A 24,689-nucleotide genomic window follows, 5' to 3' on the forward strand; every position below is an offset into this window, starting at 1 on the left:
ATATAAAGTTGATGGGGGGAAGCTGAAGAGGATAAGTGAACCTTTGATGAGGCTAACATGGCTTAGCCTTCATGCATAAGCAAATAAGGAAATATCTTATGCCCCACGCTTAACCTTAATCAAGAGAGTCCTATAAGGAAAAGATACCGTAAGATATGCGAATTGAAGAATATCTCTCCCACAAGGAAATATCTTCTAAGCCAAGAATCGAATCTCAACCCCATGCTACTATAAAAACCCCAAGACCCTCATAAACCAAAGTACGCATAATTCCCCCAGCTCTGGCACTCTAGAGTTATGAAAGCTCTCTAACTTAACCTTCGGAGGGTCTTTGGTCGGTACCATACTGGTACTTTCCTAGGGTTTTCTTTGTTTTTGTTTCACAAGTGTTGTTTAGAGCACCTGAGCACTGCATGACTTATTTTTGGGCATCATCAGTTGGCACCGTCTTTGGGAAACTTGTGACTTATAAGCCATACTATCACTTCCAAGACAAGGAGTTGCAAGGTACTTACTTGCTCGATGACAACCACCAACAATGCTCAAGGAGATGAACCACGCACGACCGCCTTCGAGAGACAGGTTCAAACTCTTGTCACCGCTGTGGAACACCTCACCAAGCAAAACCATGATCTGGAAGAGCGGTTGTGCCAAAAGAACACAAGCCTTAACACACAGGAAGAAGACCAAGAAGGTACCAGCGCTGAGAGAAGGAACTAAGAAGGGCCGGAGGGTAGCAACGCCCTAAGTAGGCTAGAATGACAAGACACGAGCCAAACATTCATCACAGATACGGTTCCACCTCACATAGTCGCTAAGATGCAGATGATGAAGGAACAGATGGACTTTATGATGAACGCCCTTAGAGGATGGGTGTCCAATGACCACGATGACTTGGTCCATCGAACTGATTCACCATTCACTGCATTCGTCACTTCATTCCCCCTTCCACGGAAGTTTCGTATGCTATAAGTAGAAAGTTACAACGGATCCAAGGACCCCTTAGGTCACTTGGAGTCTTTCAATACCCTGATGCACCTTCAAGGGGTGGCAGACGAGATCATGTGTAGAGCTTTTCTCACTACGTTGAAGGGACCCAGAAGGATTTGGTTCAATAGGTTAACACTCAACTCCATTAGTAACTTCAAGGAGTTAAGCGCCCAATTTGCCTCACACTTTATCGGGGGGCATAGGTATAAGAAGTCCATTGTATGCCTGATGAACATTAAGCAATGAGAGGACGAGATGTTGAGGTCTTACGTAGCTCGTTTTAACAAAGAGGCCTTCTAGATCGATGAAGCTGACAACAAGATATTTGTGGCTGCTTTCACGAATGGGCTATGGAAGGGTAAGTTTCTATTTTCCCTATATAAGAATGACCCAAAAACTATGTCAGATGTGCTGTACAGGGCAACCAAGTACATGAACACTGAAGACGCGTTGTTGGCCTAAGAAAAGAAGCCTAAGAAGAGGGAAAGATAGGAAGACATACGGCAGGATAGGGGGCGGAAAATGGCTAGGACAGGAGAATGGCGGGAGGATGGGCACTCCAAGCCCCCCATGGGGAAGTTAACAAGTTTCACCCCGCTGACTGCCCCGATCGACCAAGTCTTGATGCAAATCAAAGACGAAGGAGCTCTGACATTTCCCGACAAGCTAAAGGGAGATCCTAACAAGAGGTTTAGAGACAAGTATTGCTGCTTCCACCATGACTATGGTCATGACACGGCTGACTACTACAATTTGAAGCAACAAATAGAAGCTCTCATAAGACAAGGAAAGTTGCAGAGGTTCGTTAATAATGAAAGAGCGGATCCACCACAAGAGCAAGTCCCTTAGTTGGAGAATGAGCATCCTAGGCCACCCATAGGAGATATAAGAATGATTGTAGGAGGTGTTGTGGCCTCTGGTTCATCCAAAAAGGCCCGTAACACTTACCTCAGGATGGTTCAAAACATACAGCTAACAGGCTTCGTCCCCAGATGGCACGAATTGACAACCCCATCATCAAATTCTCAGAAGAAAATGCTCGACGTCTCCACCACCCACACGACGATGCACTCATCGTTAGCATCTGGGAAGGGGACTACAACACACACAGGGTCTTGGTTGACAATAGCAACTTAGTTGACATCCTTTACTTCCCGACATTCCAGCAGATGAGGATTAACAAAGAGCGATTGGTTCCGATGAACGCTCCGCTCGTTGGTTTTGGAGGAACAAGGGTATTCCCCTTTGGTGCAATCACATTGTCCGTAACGGTTAGCAACTACCTTGGCAGATCACTAAGGATGTAACATTCCTTGTGGTTGACTGCTTGTTCGCTTACAATGCCATCATAGGACGACCTACCCTCAATTCGTGGAAGGCTGTATCCTCAAGCTACCATTTAATGATCAAATTCCCTATCGATTGTGGAGTAGGAGAACTGCGTGGAGATTAGGTGGCTGCATACGAGTGCTATATAGATATACTGGAAATGGATGACCATCTCCAAGCCATAAACATAGAAGAACATTGGATAGTGGCGGAGCCCGTTGAAAAATTTGAAGAGATACTTCTTGACGATTCTCGACCAAAACTAACAACCAGGATCGACACCTTCGCTAGTTCGCTGGTCCGCCAAGCGCTTACAACTTTTCTCCAAGAGTATCAGGATGTCTTCGCTTGGAGTCATGAAGACATGCCTGAGATCGATCCCTCAGTCATGGTGCACAGGTTAAATGTGTCGCCTGATTTTTCACCTATTCGTCAGAAGAAGATAGTGTTTGCCCAAGAGCGAGACCAACTTATAGCAGCAGAAGTCCGCAAGTTGCAAAAGGCAAACTTCATCAGAGAAGTTTACTACCCTGACTGGTTGGCCAACGTAGTGATGGTCAAGAAAGCCAATGGGAAGTAGATGATGTGCATGAACTTCATAGATCTAAACAAACCATGCCCTAAGGATAGTTACTCCCTCCCGCGGGTTGACGTTCTAGTAGACTCTACAGCTTGACACTAGTCACTGAGCTTTATGGATGCTTTCTCTAACTATAACCAGATAAAGTTGAACGAAGTAGATCAAGAGAAAAATTCGTTTGTCACTAACCGAGGCCTCTTCTGCTATAAAATGATGCTATTCGGCCTCAAAAATGCGGGCGCAACGTATTAAAGGCTCATGAACAAGATGTTTACACATCAGATTGGAAGAAATGTCCAACTTTATGTTGACGACATGTTGGTGAAGAGTTGAAGGGAGGACGATCATCTAAACAACCTGCGGGAAACCTTCAATACCCTTTGCTCTTACAACATGAAGCTCAATCCAAGCAAGTACGCATTCGGGGTAATGGTTGGGAAGTTCCTAGGGTTTATGGTGTCCTAGAGGGGCATCGAAGTCAATCCTGACAAGATCCAGGCCATAATGGAAATGGCACCACCAAAAAATGTAAAGGAGGTGCAAAGCCTCAACAGCAAGGTAGCTGCGTTGAATAGGTTTGTATTGAGGGTAACGGACAAGTGCCTACCTTTCTTTCACACGTTGAAGAAGTCTTTCGAATGGACGGTAGAATGTCAGCAAGCATTCAAAGACTTGAAAGCCTACCTCTCGTCCCTTTCGTTACTGAGTCCCTTCTAGCTTGGGGAAGAATTGTTCCTCTACTTGGTAGTATCCCTAGCTGTCGTTAGTGTGGCCTTAGTCAGGGAAGAAGATAGGGTACAAAAGTGTTCGCGTAAAATAATCTGCAAGCGCACAGAATCATAACAAGTAGTAAAGTGTTTTTAGAAAACGAGTGTCGAACCCACAAGGATTAACTATGTTATTGAGTACCGAAATTTACTAAATTAAGTACTATTTGGAAAATCGAAAATAGATGGAACGTTCTACTATTTGAATTAAATTAAACTATTTAATAAAAATAAATCTATGAATAAAAAAATTAACAAAGCGTAAAATCTAAAAGTGTAAAAATATGATAAGAATGGATCTAGAGCAGTTGATTTTACCTAACAAATCCCACATAATTTATTCTTCCTAATTATTAAATTCTAATAATCTCCCGTTGATGATTAAAAATTCCTTAAGTATTCAATATTTTCTCTCGAATAATATTAAAAATATCTTCAACTAACAATTCCATATCTCTATGTGAATTTAATTAATTGGAGACTCATTACGTACTTTGAATTTTTTGAAAAATCACACTAGTCGCGGTAAAGCATCTCTACTTTCGCTCAACTAATGGTGTTTAATTCTAGAACTAAAATAACAAATCACCTCTCGGTCTCATTGTAATTCAATTGATCAAACCATAATTCGTAAAAAATAGTACGCATTAAGAATAAGAATTAAACACTCAATCATGGAAATATTAAAAATAAAATAATTCAGAATATAAATTGTGTGTTCATTGCTAGACTGCATCAACGCTCTAAAAAATAAAATTTAGTTCATAATAAAACTGAAAAGAAAACAAATAAACTTATGTCTTTCATCTGATGGTTAATCAACATGAAGCTCTCGCCTTTGCCCTCAGATCCTCCTCTTCAGAAAGACTCCTAAGAAAAATCTTCAATGCGGCAGCCCCCTTTTCCTCTCAGGTTTTCTCTCCTCTTCTTTTCTTTTACCCTAAAGAGCCTTTAAATAGGTCAAGGAATCCTATTCCCGTTTGGAGAAAATCCTAGATTTTTAGGCTTTACTTAACCGACGATTTTGGCCTATTTAACGTCAGAATTAGGACTTTTGGTAAACTACAAAGTTGTAGCCCTTTAAGTTAACTTTCCAGTCCAACTTGAATCATCTCGATTGGATATCTGAGCCCAAAGTTATGCTGAAAATACTAACTGATATGCAGGCTGGAATCCTAATCCGAATTGGACTTGGATTTTGTACAAAATTCCTTTGATTCCTTGCTCTTCTCATTCCTTCAAAGCACAAATGAATAGATAAATATAAATAAAAAAAATCAAATTAAATCAAAAGAAATAAAGGAAAACTAACAATTTTAATAAATAAGAGGATAATAAAAATCATGTAAAAATTACACTTATCATTAGACAGTCCTTCCTCGGCCACCGTTACTTGCTGGGATGAGGAGGGACCTGCTAGCAGAATGCCTTCAGGTATATAAGATCCCTCAGTAAAGGCAAAACCGTCCTCCACCACGGTGATCTGCGTAAGCCGAGGGTCACGAGCTCTAATTACGTGCTTTGGGACTGGGAATGATTTCTGAGCTGGGTCGCATCCGAGGATGTGATGAGCAGCTCTGACCTGGTTATCAGTTTCGTTCAGGAAAAGGTCCGACCTAAGAATGGTTTCCAAATCCGCTTTGTTAACCAGATGGAAATGACGTGCAAAGGCGTGCAGATCTGCAAAAAGAAAAGTGAAATTCCTATGGTTAATCAACCAAATCGGATATACAGTTATAAAACTTGAAAATAAGGAAACCTAGATTGTCTTTTACTTCGGATACCCTACCTGACTCCCCCTCTATTGTTGGGCAATAAAAAACCGTTGTGCCACTCCCCCGACACTATGAGGAAATCTTAAGTCAACCCCTTATTGGAATCAGGAAGACACTGGATGAGACGAATCCTATCGTCCCTTGTCTTCATATAGTACGTCTTACCCCTCAGGTGATGAAGGTTATAGCACCAGTTCACATCGTGGTGAGTCAGTCTCAGCCCCATTTTCTCATTCAAGATATCTACACATCCTAATATCCTAAATACATTCATGGCACACTGGGTAGGAGCCAGGCGAAAATGCCTAAGATAATTGAGGGTCACTGGCCTCATAGGGATTCTCATCCCTCCCTCTACGAAAGCGACTATCGGGATTACGACTTCACCCTCTCTCCTCTTAAGGTACCACTCCCCTTCTTCACAGTACTTCAAACTCACATTATTGGGTATCCCATAGTCGACAATGAATTTGTTCATCATCTCGTCGGAATCAACTAACTTCTTAAACTTACCCATTCCCCAAAGACGACCAAAAGTTCCAGAAGAAGAAAAGGAGGAGTAAAATCAAGGAAATTTGGGGGTCACTAGAAGAAGAAGACTTATAGAAATATGGCGATTTTCTTCAAGAAGAGTGCAAGTTGAACTAGACGCAAGTCATACGCATCAATGGTTGTAAGTGTGAAAATGAGGAAACCAGGCGGTTTAAACAGGTACTTATTCTCCCCCTTAGGTTCCCCAAGTGTAACTGCCTGCACATAAAAGCAAGAGATCCCCACCGAACGATTATCATCACGTTGTTGAACGTGGGAAACATGGTGCCGCCAAAATTTAATGTGGGCACGCATTAAGTCTTGAAACGTAAAAAATGCACATCGAGCAGTTGAAAAGTCGCCAGCATTAGTACAAGCCAAAGTGGGGCGATTCGCCTAAGAGGGCCCGTAGGTATCAAAACCCTCTTCCTCGTCCGAGGGAACGTGCAGCAAGGTTTTGAGGAGCTATTGTGGGGCCCGTGGGCCTGACAGCCACAGCCCATCACGTAGTAGGCCCAAGGCCAGCGCCGAGGAGGACTGACCAGCCAAGGCTAAGTTAGACAAAGCCCCTCTTTGACCCACACCGAGGAGACCTCTCCGTCCTCAGCATACTAGGGATAATTTTTGGGAGGGGACAAGCCCAGAGCAAACTGTCACATTCGCACTTAATGCATTCACCTAACCCCTCTGGCCGCATTAATGGGGATATAACCCTTTAGCAGGGCAACGTTGATCAGAGTGAACCACTTGAGTACTGATAAGGCCTCTGATGGGATGGATGGCCAGAAGGGAGGCGAATGAATGATTAACAGATGGAAGAAGGAGATAGAAAGATGAAGACTATATAAGAAAAGCAAGTAAAGTAAAGGAAAGGGGGAAAAATAAGGGAAGAAAAAGGTCTCCTCGGCCCTTGGCCGAGGAGCATCCCCCCAGTTATAATGAAACTCTAAGTATCTTTTTTTTATTAAGGAGAGTTCATGCTTGATGAACGACGGCCAGCACCTAAACCTTTAACCCACTCTCTATAAATTTATTGTTGGGCTTGTTGGGCTGCAAACCCATTCATACTCAGGGTCAATCCAAATTGAGTCCATACACTGATATTTTAATAAAATATAGTGTAAAATAGATAATCTAATATGAATGTTTTGAAAAGTAAGTATGTAAAATAGAAAAATGTAGATTCTTATGCTAAAATAGATAGAAATGGACCCACAAGCTAGTAAAGTTAGCTTTTAAAGTTTTATTTATTTTTTTATTTATTTTTTTTATATTAGTTTAGTGTGTGGAACACACTAAGTTGGCTGAAGAAAAATATAAAGGGAGTGCTAATATGAAATGGTTTGACAATGTTTGTTGAAATATTAGCACTCCATTTGTCAATAAAATTTTGTACTTTAAATTGTTTTCATTAAAAAATTACTACTATTTTTTCTCTCTCTTTTTATTTACACCATATTATTTTCATCTTTAAACTTTACCATGAACTTTCTAAATCCTCTATCATTTATTGTAAACTATGATACTAAAATGATAATCCAAAATAACGAATAGGTCCATTTGGTCCAATAAGATAGAATTTATATTTATTTATTTATTTTATAAAGAATAAAAGAGAATCCTAAGAATTTTTAAATTTTTATTTCAAAAAAAAAAAAGTGGAAAAAGAAGAAGATAAGAATAAGAAGTTAAAAGAGCAATTAATGCGTAAATTGAAATTAGGGAAAAAGGGAATTTGAATTCAAATGGAAGAATGTGTGTTTGTGAGGTGGGAAGTTTGTATTTACCTAGAGGTTGTGATTATTTTAAAATTTGAAGAGGTAAGCTAAATTTTAGAAAAAGGAGGTGAGTTTTGTATTTTAATTTTACACAGAATTTTTAAATGAATTTTATACCCCACTTATTTATTTGCTTGAAATAGTATTAGCTAAATATTAATGGTGGTTTAGAGAATTTAGGAGATAACAAGTAATTAATTTTCCCTATTCTTTTCTATAGAGAATTTCAACCAATGACGTACGCTCTTGATGAGAACTCTTTATTATTAGACTAAGACAATAATCGGTTTTTGGCATAGGCGGGAACTGAATCTCAAATCTCTTATTCAATCATCAGAGATTTTACCAATTAAGCTAACTAGAACTTACCCCTATTTTCTTTTTTGAGATATAAAAAAAAAATGATCTCACTAGTGGATGTTTTGCTAACACATAAGTTTTATTTATGAAATTGAATCAATGATTGATTTCTTGTCTTTCTCATGTTTATTGACTTATGGTTGGTGATTTTCCTGGTATTTATGGAGCGAGTTTGATCTTAGTTAAGGGCATTTTGGTCAAATAACATGAAATGGGCTTGAGGCCCACAAAATTCTTCACAAATATAAAGCCTAAAAGCAGCCAACTTTCATGCCAATCCGTGGCTCATTGGAAATGACCAAGCCAAGACACGAATTGGGAGTGTAGCCTTCGGCCTCAACCCTTAATTAAAATGAATGGCTCACATAAATCCATTGCAAATTTGATCTAAGGGGGCCCATTTTGATGCCAACCCGTGGCCTTCTATACCCAACCAAACCAGAACAAAATTGTACTGGTTTGGGCCCATGGATGAAGCCCAATTGGACATTACACTCTACACACTTACACAAGCATACACCTACATATTATTTATTTTCCTCTCTTCCCCATCTTATTTCGCAGCCACACGTAATGATGCGTAACGCCAATGCACACTCACACCACCAAGCATCCCCTTGCCATTGAAAACCCAGGCCTTTGAACACTGAATTCACTGCCAAACCCATCCACCAAAATCTATAAAATCAGTAAACCCATCTACGAAATCAATAAAATCAGTAAACCTTCAAAACAAAATAAGTAAATTTTCAATCAAAGTCAGTAAATCAACAGAGCATGGACCATCTCCCAACAAAATCAGTAAAGCCACCAGTGATGGCAACGATGGACAGAGATTTGTTCAAGGAGGGAATTGATTGGCAATGGAGGTTTTATTCAAAGGAAGAGAGAGAGAGAGAGAACTTGCTCTAGTTGAAAAATTAGTTGAAGAATAGAGGAAATAAAAAGGAAATGTCCAATTTATTATTCCAATTCAACTTTAAGCTAATAAGTAAGGAAAAAGGAATGATCATGTACCACCGGGTTTTTGTTTTGAATACAAACAATGAAGGAGGGCTATATTTTATTCACAGCCAGAAGCAATGTGTTCTCATCAGTATAGTGAGCAGAACCAAATCACCTCTTCTATTGCCACTTTAGTTACTTCTTGTGCTTATAGTCTTCCTCCTCTCTTGCCAATTGTATGAGGCCACTCTTCAAAAACAAAACAGCATTCGTTATAGGCAAGAGTACTCATCCATAATGCAATACGATACTTCAAACAAGACACTATGTACATTTTCCAACATACCACAAAACTTGAGTCAGTTTACTTCACTTTGGAGATATAATTCCACCAACCAATGAGTTATGGAGAAAAAATGAAAATCATCACCATAACTTTGCAGAGAATCATGTTCATGTTCTAATGCAAAATAGGGGAGCTTCTACCATAATTCTGCATTTGATCATGGATTAGGTTAGCTTGCCTACCAACTGGTTTATGATCTTGTTATTCAAGTTGATAGCTCTTACGATGAGCCCTAAATGCCTCTTGAATTTATGAAACAAAAAATATTATGTTAGAACAATACTAAGCTTTCTCTTCATTTACAACAGCGCTAAACTCACCTTGCTTTTTCCCAAGTAAATTAGGCAAGGATCCTGAAATTGGGAAAGGTATGCATTTGTTTCATCTAACTTCTTCATTAACTAATGCATTTGATCAAACATCTAACAAAAAACCACAAGATGCTAACAAGTATGAATTTCGGACTGCCTCCATCTTATAGGTCCCAAACAGCACAAAGCAACTTCTGAAGAGTAGCTGATTAATATGCATCAGTTAATAATTTTAGAAAATAGAGAAAAGTCAATAAAATTCAAAGCTAGTACTTAGAAAATAAATTATTATAATGATTCTAAAAATATTTTACAAGAATTTCTAGAAAGTAAACCAAACACCCTCTTAATGTTTGAGAATTGAGTTATGAAAAGTGAGAATTAAGTGATGAAAACAAGCAAACCAAACACACTAATGTTTTGATAGCATTTTTTATTTCCCATAAAAATAGTATCAAAACTTTCGGAAAATGGTTTATTATTATTTGTTGGAGTAATTTATATCATTTCAATGTGTTGTATGTAAATATAAAATCTGGGATATGGATGAGTTGTAAAATAATATGGTAAAATAGATAAGGTAGGTTTTATAAATGTGCAAATCTACTGATGTCACTAATGACTATAATGTGCAAACCACTACTTGTTCTTGTTTTTTCATTGCATCATTACCAGCATATTCTTTGAAAGTGTAAAATAGGAAACTGTAAAAGACTTTACTTCAACACGTTTCACATTTTTTTAGGGAACACCTTTCACTTTTATATACTCGCTTTAGAGGTTTTTATTTTTTTAGGTACACGCTTTAAAGATTTTTTATTTTTTTAGATAAGTAATGGAAATTTTATTAGGAAAAGTGGAACACGTTAATGGATGATCTAAGGGTATTTTTAATGCACTATTTAAAAAAAAATATTGGAAAATAAAAAAAATAATTAATTTTTTGACAGCATTTTTTATTTTCTATAAGTGGTATCAAAAATTTCGTGAAATGGTTTATTATTATTTTATGGAGTAATTTATATTATTTTTAATGTGTTATATGTAAATATAAAAATAGGGATGTGAGTGAGTTATAAAATGGTATGGTAAAATAGATAAAGTATGATTTTAAAGTGTAAAATGTGTATTTTTTTAGATACTCGGATGCGAATGCTCTGAGTCTTTTATAAATGTGCAAACCCACTGATGTCACTAATGACTACTTGATTGATATGGTCTCTAACTGTACACGTTGTGTATACTTTGATGACTGTTTTTCATGATTTCATAATTTTTGTTCGGCTTTCTTTATCTTTGGTCCTTGTACAGGGATACTAATGAGTAATTTTGAGTATATATGTAATTATAAATGAGTTTCTTAAAAAAAATTATTTGAGTAAAGAGAAAATAAATAGAGATCTGTATAATATGATTGCCAAATGCAGTGGCGATGCCACGTGCAGCTCAAGGTGTTCCCAGGAACATCCTAACCTTAAAAAAACTTGAAAAAAAAATTATATATAATAATTAAAATTTTTTATATTTTCTCAGTATTAGGAACACCCTCAATCACAAAATTAGGAACACCCTCAAATTAAAAAAAAAAAAAAATTATTTGCTCTACTTTCAAGCAAAATAAAAAAAAAAAAAAAAAAGAACCAGCACAGGGCAAATCACTAAATCAGAAATCACTTCTAAATTAGAAATCACTTAAGGCTTTATCCAAAAAAAAAAAAATCCTAAAGCAAACCTAAAGATAGCAACGCCTCAGTCCCTCAGAGCAAGAGTAATGTCGCTTGAGCCTCAAGCCAATAGACAGAGATTGGATCGGTCCAGTCCAGATCATCATCGTCGAATCGATCCAATCCTGATCGTCGTCGTCGTCACTCATCGCTTGCCCTCATCGGTGATCGCTCGTTGCCTCGTCACTGCCTCAACGGCCTCAACCTTTAGGCCTCCCTGCTCGGCTGCTCTGGTGCTCCCTCCCTCAAGGTATTTCATTTTACTAAGGCTAAGCTAACTTTCTGACTCCTTCTCAGTCTCACACTTTCTCTCTCTCTATCTGAATGAAATGAAAATTATGAAATGAATGAAACTCTCTCTCTCTCTTTATTCTTTAATAAGCCTAACTCTCTCTTTTGAACTGTGAGTCTCTGATTGGCCGAACTTTACCTTTATTAATATTTTGTCTTTTTATAAATTTTTGAATTTGGCTTTATCAATTTATCTTATCCGTTGGTGTTGGCGTGTGTAGTGTGTTGGTGTTGGTGAGATATTAATTATCTTTTAGACTAGTGTAATGTGTGATTGTGAAATTTTCTAATTGGCAGGGGCATCACTCATCAGGCATTAGGCGTACTTGTATGTTGAATGGGGTGGGGTGGGATGGGCACATGGCCACATGGGGTTGGGCAGCACGCTGCTTTAATTATTGTGCTACACATGGGATGTGTAAATAATGTGCACATCAGTGGCTCTTTTAGTGTAATGTGCACAGGACATGGGGCTAAAAAATATAACAAATTAAACAGTATAATTAATGAAAAACAAATTAAAGCAATATAGTTTATTATTAGGCTAAACAACAATAATTAAAGCAGTATAATAAACCAATACATTATAAAAGACAAACAAATTAATTTATATTAGGCTAAATAATAATTAATAATTTTATAATTAATGAAACAACAATATAACAAATTATAGTTTATAAAAGACAAACAAATTAATGAAAAAACTAAACAACAATAATTAATTAATAATTTTATTAATATTTCAAATAAACTTATAATTTATTGTTTATTCTTTTGCTAGAATTATGGACAAATATTTGATAAGAAAACGACGTACCCAAGATTCATCTCCTATATAAGATTCATCTCCTGTGCAAGATTCATCTTCATCTTCTAAGCGAATTCGTGTTGACTTTAATTTAGAAAATCTTCCTTTAGATCCTGGGCTACGAAAAAAGATATCATCTTATCATCCTAATAGTTATGATAAAATAAGAAGATATTATTTACAAAAAGACCATGTTCTCCAAGTCCATGATTACCCTTTAACAGATTTTTCTGGAAAGCCCATTGATTTAGATTTGAATGGTATATAAATAGAAAGTAGTTGGAATATAGTATAGACAAGGATGAAGTATTTTGTTTTTATTGCTGCCTATTTGGGCAAGATGCTGGTAAGTAAGAAGGAGGTAAGAATTTTGTAACGAAGGGATTTAAACTTTAGAATCAGCTTGTGAAGTTAAATTCCTATGTTGGAGGAGTTAATAGTGCTCATAACCAAGCTGTCAAGAAGAGTGAAGATCTATTGAAGGAAAAGCAACACATTCAAAGTGTTTTGGTTAAGCAATCAATTCAAGATAAAATTGAATATCGGGTTCAATTAAATACAATAGTTGATTGTGAACGGTTTTTAGACCCCTTAATACAACCGGATTAACCAAGTTAATTAGCCAAGTGATTAACTTAGTCAAATTATGCAAATCTAAGTTATCACAATCAAACAATCATATCAAGTATATCGCAGCGGAAAAGTAAATAACATAAAGATATGATGACTTAGGAAACCACAGGGTAAAAACCTGGGGAGGATTTAACCTAGCTATCTTCAAGGTAAACTTGAATCCACTATCTTGAAAGAATCGAAATTCATACAATAAGACTTACAAGCCCCTACACTCGACTTCTTATTACTACCCACTAGTAGAACTTACTGACACGACCACGTGCAAGCTCCGAGACCACAGACTCCTTCTTTCTTGGATTCTCTAGCAAGTACAAGCACACTCGCTTGTGTATCTTTAAGTTCTAATGGCAACAACTGAGTTGATCATCAAGGTGTAGATAACATCTCCTCCTTGAAAACCCTAAGCTTTGTGTAAAGGAAAGCTCCTCTATATCTCACAAGAGATTTATACAAAACAGCAATATGAGCAGCAAAGACCTTAGAGAGGTTTGGGTACAAAACCCTAGATACAAAAGAGGCACTCTCTTCTCTCTCTGAAAAGTCTCAAAAACGTGGCTTAGGGTTTCCTTTATATAGTGGGAGAAATAGATCTGAAACTTTAATCCTTAATGGGTTTAAGCTGCTGTTTGGGCCGACTTAAAATTCTGCAGATACGATTTTCGATTGATCAAGCCTGTTCTTCGATCGATCGAATTAGGCAGAATATGAAGTCTTCTTCTTGCAGCTTGTATGTTCTTGAATCTTGACTTGAATCACCTTGAGCATTGTCTAATAAAACCTATAGAATCTAAGATCTATATCTAGACAAGTTTGTGTTCACAATTTGCCAATTGTTCTAAACATTTAGAACCTAACAAACTCCCCCTTTGGCAATTCGTGACAAAACTTTCATACAAAATGAAATGCTCAAATACAAGAACAACCTAAAACAATAAAATGCCCATTACAACAAATTCAACCTAACTACTATCCATCAGTTGCAAGTGTAGATAGCAGCTCAATTGAATCTACCTGTATATTTCCTGAAACACTAAACAAAACGCATAAACGCATGTGTGGAAAATACAAGTAAAAAAAATAAATTCTTGATTTCACATAACACAAAATAAAGACATATACCAATGAAGAACTCATAAATATAAATCAATAAGAAGTGAAACAAGAAACAAAATAAAAGTATCTCCCCCTAACATGAAACAAACAGGTCATCTATGTCTCCCCCTTTTTGTCACGTATTGACAAAGATTACCTATTTATAAGGTAGACAGAAAACATACGCAATGGAGTAAGAGAAAATAGAGACAACTCCCCCTATGAAGAGCAACAACTCCCCTTAAGAACCACAAAGGTTAAAAAAAAAAAAAAAACTCCCCCTATAAAAATAGGAAAAACAAAACAAGTTTTGGGAAAAACAGTTTTGGGGAAAAATAAAGGGGGTGGGGATAAATAAAAAGACACAAACCAAGTTTAAAAAAAAAAAAAACTAAGTTGAGAATACACATGAAGAAAAAATATTTTCACTTTCAATAAAATGTAAACATGGCACTATGTGACCCATAAATAATTGCATGAGTAGAGAAAATATTTGCACATTGATTATCCATCATATTTCTTAAGAAAAATATTTTTTACAGTTCACACATAAAAAAGACATATACTAGAAAATACATAGCTCAAAAATTAATCAACCAATTTTTTGATCAAGTTGAGTACCCAATGTAGCAAAGTGTATGCATGTTATATGTGAAAACAATGAGAGATATGATTGCAAAATTGCAAGATGGATATAAAAACAATGCAATGCATATGAATCCTAAACCAAAAATTTTAATCGCAATTTCGATTGATCAAAAAGTAGATTCGATCGATCGAAAGTCTGGAATATCAGATTTTTGAAAAACAGAACATTTTAATGCAGAAACTCCTCAAAGCACATTGTTTTATAAAAAAAATGCATGAGTAAGAGACGAAAAGTTTTTCAAAAACACTTGAATTCAACCCAGATCTTCCAAAATCAAGATTTTCAATCAATTTGTCCTCAAAGCACAAACATTAAACACATTTTGCATTAAAATCAAGGAACTTTTAATCTTGGATGGCCACAACAAAATCACACACAATATAATGTACCAAGTTTAGGAAAGAGTAACTTGTGTATTGTGTGCAACTAGCAAAAGTTTGAGATACATGTGAGGTGATATGTGAATAGAAATCAAACACAAAGTTTACAAAATTCATCGCATAGAATTTAAAAGAGACTATCACCTAAAGAGTTACATCATATAACTCTCACATTTCCTAGAATATAAGCTTGCAATCATGTAAGTTTCTTGAATTTTGCCTCATAATATACACACCAATTTTAATTTATTCAGAAACTTATTAAAAAGACAGGATAATGTACACACCAATTTTAATTATGTGATTTGGCATTGATAATTCCTTTGAAATCAGTGGGCTGAAAGTCTCAAGCGCTAACGATCAAAAGGCTATTGGCTAAATACTGAAAAACAAACAAAGAACTTAGAGGAGACCGGTGGAGGCCGGCCAAAAAACTTCCGATGGCAAAGTCAGTATTTTGTGTAATTCCAAAAATGTTGGAAGAAAGAACTGGATCCCTTTACCTTCTCGTAGGATGCTTATATAGTGTGTATAAGCGGTTATTTCTTTTATATAACTTTCCCCGTTGTTGCGGAGTCCAGAAAGCTTGGAGATAACTTCCATAACTGCCATGGAAGTTATATTGCTTGGCTCTATTTTCTTTAACCGTTGCTGGCAATGGTTCATAGTGAAGAGTCATGATCATACCCAAGACGAGGTTGTTCAAGACGTGTTCTCCAAGATGAGATTGACCAGGATGAGCATCTTAATGGGCGTGCTGTTATGTGGACGAGCTTAATAGACGAACTTAGAGAGTTGTTGTCCCATCAGTTGCCCCATTGTCCATGGGTCGTCCAAAGAGATGTAAGACGTGTATGTCCTCAGCCGCAGATTGGTATGCCATGTGTCATGAGCTCATTAGTGAAAAATCACGTCGATTGATCTAACCAAGAAGCATGCCACGTGTCACTTGTTGATTGGTCATGTTGCTTCAGGTGCCAGGGTTTGTTCCCTATAAATAGTGGAATACCTCCGTTACCCTCCCCATTTCTGAGATTTCCCTCTTCATCCTTCCTCGTCCTAGATCTTCGTCTAAAAGCTTCCTGCATCTATAGCCTTCCTTCGTCCTAGATCCAGGTATTTTCCTTATCTTCATCCTTAGTTTTTCTTTTAAGATGGCTGAGGTTATACTTTCCTCGTCTAGTGATAGCATGGATAAGGCTATAGACGAGTATACTAATCCTAGTAGTTTTAGTGGTTCTAGTGACAGTGATAGTAGTAGTGAAGGGAACACTACAAATGAGTATGAGTCTAAGGTCCCTGGAATCCCTTTAGAAGTATTTTAGGAAGAACTTAGGACAAGATCTGAGTCAGGTTTCAAGGCTGGGACGAGCACCCCCTTGTCTACTGGTCAAGACGAGGTTGAGGTAGTTTACAGTTGTGCCATAGGGGTAGCTTCTAGGACGGATAATAGTAAGTTAAATCTACTTCGGAGATGGTACCAAATCCCAGACGAGCTTAACCCTAGATTAGCCGTCGAGGGAGAATGGTGCTGTCAGCCTCGTCTTGGGATAGGTATTTACAAGGCTTATCTTTTAGAGGGTCTTAGGCTACCTCTGAATACTTTTACTAGGGATCTGTTGACTAGGTTAGGTATAGGAGTTTGTCAATTTAATCCTAATGCATGGAGGTTAGTCGTCTCCATGCAAGTTTTGTGGAGAGAGCTATTTGAGGGGAACTGTCCTCTCACTGTGGACGAGTTCCTTTATTGCTACAAGCCCTCAGAAATTAACCAATCCCTTGGCTTTTATCAATTCACTGCTAGGGGAAGAGATTGTAGACTAATTAAGTCTTTAATCTCCTCAGATAGGAACTGGAAGACGGATTTCTTCTTCGTCTCATGTTTCTGGGCTGGACACCCTACTGAGGTTGACAGGGACCCATTTCCTCCTTACACAGGGGAGTTAGGGAACCTTCATCCTGAAGGTATCCTCATCCTATCCTTGCTATTCATTGTTTTCATTTTTGTTTATAATTGCTTAAAAACTCTAACTTAATGCTCTCCGTCTTCCCTCTTTTTTTTTTTTTTTTTTTTTTTTTTTTGACGTCCTTACTTTTTAGGAATGGCCATGATGAAAGAAAACAAAAACAAAGGGGTGATGGACGAGGCAGTTAAGTAGGAAGTGCAACCTCAAACTCGTCCATTAGCAGGTGAGAAACGAAAAAATATATTGTCGAGGGTTGACTTGGGTGATCTCCCAAGTAGGCGCAGTAGGGAGAAGAAAAGAAAGTCGTCTAAGCATCAAGACGTTCAACCTACTCCTCTCGTCCCTGATTCAAAGCCCCCAGTACAAATACTTAGCTCAAAGCTTAAGGATCCTCCGTCCAAGAAGATCTCGTCCACAGTTCATACTCCTTCGTCTCAGCCTTTGAAAAAAAGTTCCTCAACACCTTCTTGGGAACAAGGACTTGTCTTGGGAGAGGTTTACAGCAGTAATGACTGACATGGACGTGATAGCCAGCTACAATATGTCCCTGAAGGATTTTGAGCACTCTGGTGTTCATGATCTTTTCAAGGTAAGCAATCATTTTTTGTCTCGTCTTTATCAATTACTAGAATATGTATTTGTTTGGTTCTAACCAAATCTTCACCCTTGTAGGCAATGTCCAAGTTCATTGCTGCGTCTAGGCAGGCAACTGATCTAGACAAGGCGAGGGTTTTGTTGGAAACAAGGATCAAAGAAGTGAAGGACGAGAACAAGAAATGGGCTGAGATGTCTGCTAAAGCTATGGACGAGGCTAAGGAGTTGAGGAATCTCAATGAAGAGCTTAGGAGTGATGTCCTTGAGAAGGACACTCATCTTGACGACCTCCAAAAGAGGAATAACGAGCTGAGTGCTCTTCTTGAGAAGGCCAAGGAGGACGCAATTGTAGAATTTCAGTCATCCAAGAATTTTATTGATACACTAGATAGGAATTATGCAGCTGGGTTTGAGGACTTCAGGCAAGACGCCATTGAGAACTTCCCTAACCTTGACTTCAGCTCTATAAAGCTCAATCTTGGTGCTGCCACAAGCTCCCTCGTCCAGGCGAGTTCAGAGGATGTAAACGTTGAAGACAATGCTAGCACCTTACCTCCCCAAGACGAACCCAAGGATGATGCCCCTCCTGCTTAAAGACGAGACTTTTAAGTTGTACTCTCTCTCTTTTTTTTCTTTTTCTTTTTTAATGTAATTCAAGTACATTAAGCTCATCCACAGTTTTCAGGACGAGCTACTGAACATTATAAGGGTGTTTGGACATTGGTTGTCTGCCCTTTATCTATTATTGTATGGACGAGATTTCTTTTTGATTACTTTTAATTTTTCCTCGTCCAGGGGACATGCATTTTCTTGTCATACTTAGAATTTTGCAAAGTATAACATCGTCCTTGTGTAATAGTGATTGCCAGCATTACTCGTCCTTAAACTTAGCTGGTTCATCTTTCATGAAGATAAAACCTTTTACTCGTCCATAAATTGGATTGTTTCAACAGGCATTTTATCAAATGTGCTCATGCATTTCTTCATCCATGGGTTAGACGTGCATAACATTTTACCTCGTCCGTTACATGGACGGATATTCTCTGAACTTACTGTTATTCTGTGAAGCTAGTTTTTTCCTTGTCCTTTATTTGGACGATGATATTTTGTTTTGCTTTTTAGGAAAGCTTTACGTTAATTCTCTGTGTCTAGAGAATTTTCTCGTCTTGGGCTTTTCAGCCTTCTCATGAGTTGGTTTGAACAAAAGTAGTATGGAAATCATGAATTTACACAAATATTATGTACATAGCATAAATATTGTTCATAGATGAGGCACATGCTCATGAGCTAGTGCCTTCTTAAAAGTTAAACAAAATACAAGAAAATTCTTAATTTTGTCCATAACCACATCATAAAAGAAATAAAATAACATCATAAAATAATACTAAAGATATGTAGATAAACAAGCTCTTTATATGGTTAAGCAAGCTTGTCCAGGGTAACGCTCGTCCAGGTGGGCACTATTGGTAATACCTCCTCAGGTGTTCAACATTCCAAGGATGTTCCAGTTTCCTCCCGTCCAGGGCCTCCAAGTAGTAGGATCCTTATCTCTTCCAGTTGATAACCCTGTAGGGTCCCTCCCAATTAGGTCCCAATTTCCCATGAGCTGGGTTCTTGGTGGCTTGAGAAACTCTCTTCAGAACGAGGTCGCCTATGTTGAATCGTCTTGGCTTCACCATTGCATCATACTGCCTAGCCATGAGGTTCTTGTACCTTACCATCCTTTGTTCTATGTCCGTCCTTACCTTGTCTATCAGATTGAGGTGTACACGGAGTTGTTCCTCGTTCTCTTTATCTTGATACGTCGTCACCCTGTGGTTGACCATGTGCACTTTCGCAGGTATGACTGCTTCACTCCCATAGGCTAACTTGAAAGGAGTTTCCCCTGTAGGGATTCTCACCGTCGTTCTGTATGCCCAAAGGACACCAGGTAGCTCGTCTGGTCATACTCCCTTTGCCCCCTCAAGCCGAGTCTTGATGATTTTCAACAAGGATCGGTCTGTAACATCGGCTTGACCGTTGGCTTAAGGGTGGGTGGGGGAGGAATAATGATTTTGGATTCCAAAGTGTTCATAGAAATCTCTAAAAAGGTCATTGTCAAATTGTCATCCGTTATCAGATACCAACACTCTGGGCACCCCAAACCTACATAGGATGTTTTTCCAGACAAAGTTCTTCACATTCTGCTGCGTAATATTCGTTAAGGGTTCTGCTTCTACCCACTTGGTGAAGTAGTCTATCCCTACCACTAAGAATTTCATCTGTCTGGTTCCAAAAGGAAAAGGACCTAAGATATCTAGGCCCCATTGAGCAAATGGCCACGAGGCCATCATCGGGGTGAGATACTTTGATGGTTGTCTGGGGATATTACTGAATCGTTGGCACTGGTCACATACCTTGACATAGGCTTTTGCATCAGCTTGAACAATTGGCCAGTAATACCCCGCACGGACGACCTTGTGGATGAGTGATTTGGCTCCTAAATGATTTCCGCAAGCTCCTTAATGAACTTCCCTTAACACATAGTTCGCCTCATCTGGAGCTAGGCACCTGAGATAAGGTTGAGAGAAACCTCTCTTGTACAAAACCTCGTCTATAAGGACATACCTGGCTGCTTTAACCCTGAGTTTTCTGGCTTCATCTTTCCTTTCTGGAAGTTTTCCGTCCTTCAAGTATGATAGTATTGGGGTCATCCAATTTTCTTCATTCTCTATTTGCTGCACTTCGGGAAGATCTATACTTGGGATATACTGTACTTCATCAAACTCATCAATGGCTCATATCGCTGAGGCTTCCTTAGCTAACGTGTCTGCTTCCATGTTTTCCTCCCTTGGGACTTGAACAAAGTTAGCTTCTTTGAATTTCTTCACAAGCCGCAACACGTTTTCTAAGTATTTCTTCATTTGTTATTCCTTTGCCTTATACGTCCCATTTATTTGACCCATGACCAACTAAGAATCTCCTAGGACGAGTATTGACTTTGCTTCCACAGATTTAGCTAGCTCCAGCCCTTTAAGAAGAGCTTCATATTCAACTTCATTGTTGGTTGCTTGGTATTGCAGACGGACTTTATACTTCAACTTTTCTCCTTCAGGGGATTGCAAAACCACTCCAATTCCTCCTGCATGTTGTGTGGACGGACCATCCACGTGAACGACCCATTTCTTACTGTTTTCCATTCCTTCTATATCATCGCAGCTTGGTGTGAACTCCACAATAAAGTCTGCCAAGGCCTGAGCCTTTATAGCATGACGTGGTTGGTATCGGATGTCAAACTCGCTGTGTTTAACGGCCCACTGGATTAGTCGTCCTGCGGCTTCCAATTTGTTCATGGCTTTCTTGAGCGGATGGTCTGTCATAACATTAATTACATGGGCTTGGAAGTAGTGCCTTAGCTTCCTAGAAGCCATGATAAGTGCAAAAGCTAGCTTTTCTATTAGCGGATATCGTTCTTCCACTCCCCTCAATGCTCTACTAGTATAGGATACTGGCTTTTGTACTTTTCCTTCCTCTCTTATTAATGCTGAGCTCACAGCATACGGGGTCATTACCAAGTATAAAAACAGCTCTTCTCCCATCACAGACGGACTCAGTAACGGAGCTGTAATAAGGTACGTCTTCAAGTCTTGGAAGGCTTTTTGACATTCATCTGTCCACTGAAATGCTTTCTTTAGAATCTTAAAAAATGGTAAACACTTGTCAGTAGCTTTAGAAACAAACCTGTTGAGGGCAACAACTCGTTCAGTAAGAAACTGGACGTCTTTGATACTCTGCGGAGGCTTTATATCCAAGATTGCTTTAATCTTTTCCGGGTTCGCCTCGATCCCTCTGTGCGAAACCATAAATCCAAGAAACTTTCCTAACGCTACTCTGAAAGTGCACTTGGTGGGATTCAAACTGCTCCTTGGCTTTGGTTAGTTCCTAAGTGACAGTCTGACCATAATGAACTATTGAGATCTTTTTTCTTTCATGTAAGTTTCTCTTATGTTCTATATTTGATTGTAGATGCTGTGACTTCTACATTTCTTGCCTTTGCTAATTTTTGAGTCTATATATAAAGGCAATGGCATAGATTAGACATTAGTCACAGTGATGAACCTTACAGAGAAAAACTGCATATTAATGTGTTTTGGCTGTTGATTTCTTTTGGCATATAGAATTTTAATTTTAATGTTTTGATTCTTACCAAAAGTTAACAAATATTTGGGGAGCTCATAATGTATGCTGCAACATCCAAATTAATATTGAAAGTTCAATATGGGTAAGAAACACCTTTGAACGTTTAGACCTCAAATTACAAAAATACCAATTCAAGTTTTATATCAAACAATTAATGTGCGGAACATGATAACAAGCTTATAACAAAATTGATAAACAATCTAGGCCAAATATAAACACATCCACAGCAGTAAATATAAGGCAAAGATAAAGGAAATAGAGATGCAAACACACAGACAACACACGATGTGTTATCGAAGAGGAAACTGAAGACCTCGGCGTAAAACCTCTCCGCCGCCCTCCAAGCGGTGATAAAATTCACTAAAGAATATAGTTGGGATACATGAACAGCAGAAGACTCTCCAAACCTAATCTACCCAAGTACCTAAGCCCTCCAAGTTTCTTGCTTCAACGAGGTTACGCCGAACCTATTTCTTCTTTAGCTTGCCGGATTCCGCTACTTGACTATAGCATCAACCAATGTATATTGGTTCCTTTCCAAACTGCTTCCCAAAGCATCAAATGGACCTTCTCACAGATGTGGGTGTGGTGAGATAAGGGTTTGGTAAATGACCTCTCAAGGGTATGACAATGGAGAGGAAGAGAGTAGAGGAATTTGTAGAGTCTCTTTAGATGAAGATTGAGGATGAGGCAATCTTGTTTGTCTCTAGGGTTTTCTCTCACAAAATTCTCTCTAGAAGCTCTCTCAATATGATGGGTATAAGGGTGTATATATAGTAGGGTGAGAAGGGAATGCAAAACGTCAGTTTTTGCCAAACAGGGCAAGTTGGCAACTTGGTCTCGCGGCTTGTCCAAGTCGCGAGTTCAAGTCACAACGTAACGGCCTGACTAGTCTGGAACTTTTGTCTTGTAGCGTGATAGCTGGCGCGACCCTTCAGCTTCCCAATGTGCCTCTCACATGCCAGCCTTTCGCGGCTTGCCAGTCGCGATCCACCCGCGAGCCCTAGCCGCGAGCCTCTATTTTTCTTGCACACTCTTGAGCTTTTCTTCACATCTTCTCACACACTATCCTTACAATTTTTCCATCTAAATACAGGGTTGCTAAGTACTAAATCACAAGCAAATTGATCACGGAATAAAGCCAATTAAATGGTTGATTAAATTCAACCTTACAATCTCCCCCTTTGGCTATTCCGTGACAAAATCTTACAACAGACTTTAGACTTAAACGTGAGTTGGGAACAGTTGGAAAACTCACTCACACCTAACTCTAGATTCTGTAAAGCTCTTGAACATATGAATAAGTAACTCCTGAAACACAATAACATAGCAATATCATTGTATGCAAAAAACTTAATATGCATATGGAGCAAAATAAGCATGATCAAGCAAATATGAACATAAGCGTAAAAGCAATAATTCATGGTAAGATCAACACCAGTAGTCACTTAAGCAAAAGTGATTACTATGTTCATTCACACAAGGAATGAACATCCGCACATGCAAAAATGATAAACTCAATTGAAGAGTATCATTTGCAAGTCTAACACTCAACTAATGCATACAAACATATATGCATCTAGGAACAATCCTACACAAGCACAAGAGTGTTGTACTTAAGATAATGCAAGGCATTAACAAGTACCAAAACACAAAGCACAAAGGCTGCATATGCAAAGTTTTGCAAATACATGGCACAAACCATACAAGCCTACAAACAGTGCATAAGAACAAGAAATAACACTCAAAGCTTACAAAAGCATCAATGGGTACAAAGCTATAATCACACAATGCTTAAAGCTGAATAACATCATACTATATAAGTAAACACCAAAGATTCACAAGTGTATCAAACTTAAAACACAAATATTTAAAACAGACTAAAAACCAGTGTATCAAACTTAAAACACAAATATTAAAACTCCCCCTCAAAATGAGCACTTCCCCTCAAGAGCTGCCCCAAAAGTTCTCCCTTTTTTTGACCGAAATGGCCAAAGGGTCAGTGATCCTGGCTGGTATGAATGCTGTCAAACTTGGCAGAAAGTACATCTAGCTGGTCCTGAATTGCTGTCATCCTCTCTGTCTGTTGATTCTAAACATCGCGGATTGCATCAAGTCTCTCCAGGATGATCTGAAGAGTATTAGGAGGTACAGGTGATGAGGTAGAAGGTCTGCTCCTCTTGACTCTTACTCTAGGTGTGGAAACTGGTCCTGCCCCTTCTGCTTCAGTCTCCATAGGATCACCTTCTTCATGGACACCCTCTTCTTCTTCACCTAGAAGACGACTCTGTATCCGTACTAGAGTAAATTTGTTGATGGCTGATAGAAGAGGCATGAGACTGATATCTTGTGGGATTACAACACCCTTTTCTTTGAAAATTCTCATGAGAAGACTTGGAAACACCAGCTTGGGCCTCGAGGTGGTTTTAGTTTCATCCATTATAGTATCAAAAATGTGGGAACTGATGTCAATAAAGGTATTTTCCTTAAGATCCATAAGAAAGATGGCTCTGGCATTCGTCAATGTAGTCATCTTCCTTATAGGGTACAGATTGTACATCATTATTGTTGTTAAACACCTCATATCTTTAAGAAAGTCAGAAGTGTTGAGACATCTCTTTTCTAAAACTCCACCAATCTTTTTCTGGACAGTTTCT

At 38.3% G+C, this 24,689-nt stretch overlaps 1 protein-coding gene across 1 annotated transcript; it reads right to left on the reverse strand.

Moving 5' to 3' along the window:
* Positions 1-19,397: 19,397 nt before the first annotated feature.
* On the reverse strand, positions 19,398-20,546 carry LOC112004931 (uncharacterized). Its single transcript, XM_024037172.1, has 2 exons — positions 20,461-20,546; positions 19,398-19,761 (listed from the first exon to the last, which is right to left on the reverse strand). The coding sequence occupies exons 1-2, from the start codon at positions 20,544-20,546 to the stop codon at positions 19,398-19,400; spliced, it is 450 nt and encodes a 149-aa protein (XP_023892940.1).
* Between the last annotated feature and the right edge of the window lie 4,143 nt (positions 20,547-24,689).

Source organism: Quercus suber, unplaced genomic scaffold (assembly GCF_002906115.3).
Source record: "Quercus suber isolate HL8 unplaced genomic scaffold, Cork oak 2.0 scaffold_34, whole genome shotgun sequence".
NCBI lineage: Eukaryota > Viridiplantae > Streptophyta > Magnoliopsida > Fagales > Fagaceae > Quercus > Quercus suber.